The following is a 2816-nucleotide window of genomic DNA, read 5'->3' as shown; positions in this document are numbered from 1 at the left end:
GTTACCCGTAATGTCGGTCTTGACAGTTCTTTATGTCGGTACGAGCAATGCCACTCTTTGTTAAGTAAACTGTTGACAATATAGCTTCTTAGCGGATTTTGTTAGCTCCGATGTTGAAGATTACATCGCCTGGAGATATTTGTGCTTGTAAGTCTAACTAACCGACTGTAGTTTGTCCTCGAAGACGACTTATTCGTCAGTTAGCTAACGGGGAGCGTGTTAGCTGTGTTCGGTCAGGATGTCGCTTCACGGCAAAAGAAAAGAGATCTACAAATACGAGGCGCCATGGACGGTATATGCGATGAACTGGAGCGTCCGCCCGGACAAACGCTTTCGGCTGGCACTTGGGAGCTTTGTGGAAGAATACAACAACAAGGTGCTTTTTATGGATTTATCAGCGAGCGCTAAAGATAGTAACATTGGCGAGCTAATGCTAATGCTAGCTGTCGTGCGCAGCTGCCTTGTTGTGATCAGAAAATGATCGATCTTGTGATCACAGCGCTCTAACTGGGCTTACAATTTGAATATGATACATATACACAATTTAACTTCTGGTATGCACGTCGTGGGCTCTTTTGGCATGAAAACTAACGGGGTTTACCCCTGCTCAGGTTCAGCTGGTGGGTCTGGAAGAGGAGAGCTCCGAGTTCGTCTGTAGGAACACATTTGACCATCCTTACCCCACCACCAAGATCATGTGGATTCCGGACACAAAGGGGGTTTATCCGGACCTGCTGGCCACCAGCGGGGACTACCTGCGCATCTGGAGGGTGAGTTCCCCTGAGAGGCATATTTCTGTTGTTTATTATTGTGTTGAATTTAGTGTAAATGACATCAAGGATACAAATAACTCTCATGGAGCTTCACTGATGTGGAAAACACAAAAATTACAAGGAGCTCTCCTATGACATTCAATCTGACAGTCTGTAAGTATGTGTAGCTTTAGTTTCAGTTGTTAGATTTGCTAGTATTTTTGGACCATACTTTAAGGTATCACAACCTCATTGTTTGAGAATTTCCCTCACAGGATTAATGTTGATCTATACCTGCATATGTGCATCTCAGAAAAGTTTGAATAAATTAGAGCAAATCATATACATATGATTTGAAATTGAAAAAGACACATTTTCACCATCAATATGTCTGTCATTTTTCCATGTAAATATCTTGCAGGTCAGCGACACAGAAACACGTCTTGAATGTTTGCTGAATAATAACAAAAACTCAGACTTCTGTGCTCCCCTTACTTCCTTTGACTGGAATGAAGTTGATCCCAATCTGCTGGGTAAGAAATACTACTACGTCATGATTTACTACAACAGTCATTGTAAATCACGTACTGATTTTTAATTCATCATAATATGTCTGTTGCTTCTGAAGGTACCTCCAGCATCGATACGACTTGTACTATCTGGGGGTTGGAGACTGGTCAGGTGTTGGGGCGAGTCAACCTGGTGTCCGGTCATGTGAAGACCCAGCTCATTGCTCACGACAAAGAGGTGCGTGTACGCGCATGTGTGTGTCCTAGCTTGAAGTAGAGTAGAAAGCAACATATAAACCAATGATTGATTTGATCTGTCCAGGTGTATGACATAGCCTTCAGCCGTGCAGGAGGAGGTCGTGATATGTTCGCCTCTGTGGGGGCTGATGGTTCCGTCCGCATGTTTGACCTCCGGCATCTGGAGCACAGTACCATCATCTATGAAGACCCCCAGCACCACCCACTGCTCCGCCTCTGCTGGAACAAGCAGGATCCTAACTACCTGGCTACAATGGCCATGGATGGCATGGAGGTGAGTCAGCCGTAGATGGAAGCACCGGGCACTGAAAATGTTTCCCATCAGTTCATATTGAAAAGATGATGAAAAAGAATGTGTATTTTATAGAATTAATTTGTTGGATCCTTCATATCCTTCATATCACATCATTTCTGTGTGACAGGTGGTCATCCTCGACGTACGTGTGCCATGCACACCAGTGGCCCGCCTGAACAACCACCGCGCCTGCGTGAACGGCATCGCCTGGGCTCCTCACTCCTCATGTCACATCTGCACTGCCGGTAAACACATCTTACCGTCCCACATTATGGTCATGTCAGATTTTATTTGTATCGCGCCAAAACACTATCTCATGATGCTCAGGTATGAGATGTACTTTGGGTCGTCTGCACCAACAGCAATAAAGCACCTTCACTATTTCAGTCAGTTCCTGTTTTTCTTCCTCCAACAGCTGATGACCACCAGGCTCTGATCTGGGACATCCAGCAGATGCCTCGTGCCATTGAGGACCCCATTCTGGCCTACACCGCTGAAGGAGAGATAAACAATGTGCAGTGGGCTTCAACTCAGCCAGACTGGATCGCCATCTGCTACAACAACTGCCTGGAGATCCTGCGCGTCTAAAGCCAGGGACACTTTGATGGGGATGAAGCTGCTGCTTCAGATTTGGACTACATTTTTAACCCTCATCCCACTGCTTTTCAGACAAGGGTGAGGTCATGAAAGAACTCTGTGAAAGTGTTTGGAGCAACCAACTCCATAATAACCTGGTTTACATCTTCATCCATGTCTTTCCTCCAGTCTTCTTCTAAATGTGTTTAAGCTTATTTATTTTGCTCACAAGTTAGGTCATTCGTGCTGAAATTTTCTGGAAAGTCAGATTTTTATACTCAGTGTGAATTTTCATTTCAGCCAGCTGAGATTATCACAAAAGGTTTAGATATTTCATCTGTTTGACTCCTGTAGCCAGCAGAACGTGACATCGCTTGTATGTGTTATGCGTTTTAGTCCTTGTGGACTTACGGCATTTTACTGGTA

The 2816-nt window shown here is 44.7% G+C and overlaps 1 protein-coding gene across 1 annotated transcript; it reads left to right on the top strand.

The window, feature by feature from the left end:
- The first annotated feature begins 238 nt into the window (after nucleotides 1-238).
- On the top strand, nucleotides 239-2402 carry LOC144739933 (DDB1- and CUL4-associated factor 7). The gene is made up of 7 exons (XM_078622815.1): nucleotides 239-376; nucleotides 612-770; nucleotides 1174-1285; nucleotides 1381-1499; nucleotides 1584-1793; nucleotides 1942-2059; nucleotides 2230-2402. Exons 1-7 carry the CDS (start codon nucleotides 239-241, stop codon nucleotides 2400-2402), a joined length of 1029 nt encoding a protein of 342 aa, XP_078478941.1.
- Nucleotides 2403-2816: the final 414 nt, after the last annotated feature.

This window comes from Lampetra planeri, unplaced genomic scaffold (assembly GCF_965212315.1).
Source record: "Lampetra planeri unplaced genomic scaffold, kcLamPlan1.2.h2 scaffold_1794, whole genome shotgun sequence".
NCBI classification, from domain to species: domain Eukaryota; kingdom Metazoa; phylum Chordata; class Hyperoartia; order Petromyzontiformes; family Petromyzontidae; genus Lampetra; species Lampetra planeri.
The sequence above is the reverse complement of the archived record's forward strand: the minus strand, read 5'-3'. Positions and strand labels throughout refer to the sequence as shown.

Coding starts and splice junctions, on each gene's coding strand:
- LOC144739933 (XM_078622815.1), top strand. CDS start 239: ATGTCGCTTCACGGCAAAAGAAAAGAGATCTACAAATACGAGGCGCCA. Junction 1,286..1,380: donor AGTTGATCCCAATCTGCTGG/GTAAGAAATACT, acceptor TTGCTTCTGAAG/GTACCTCCAGCATCGATACG. Junction 2,060..2,229: donor ATGTCACATCTGCACTGCCG/GTAAACACATCT, acceptor TTCCTCCAACAG/CTGATGACCACCAGGCTCTG.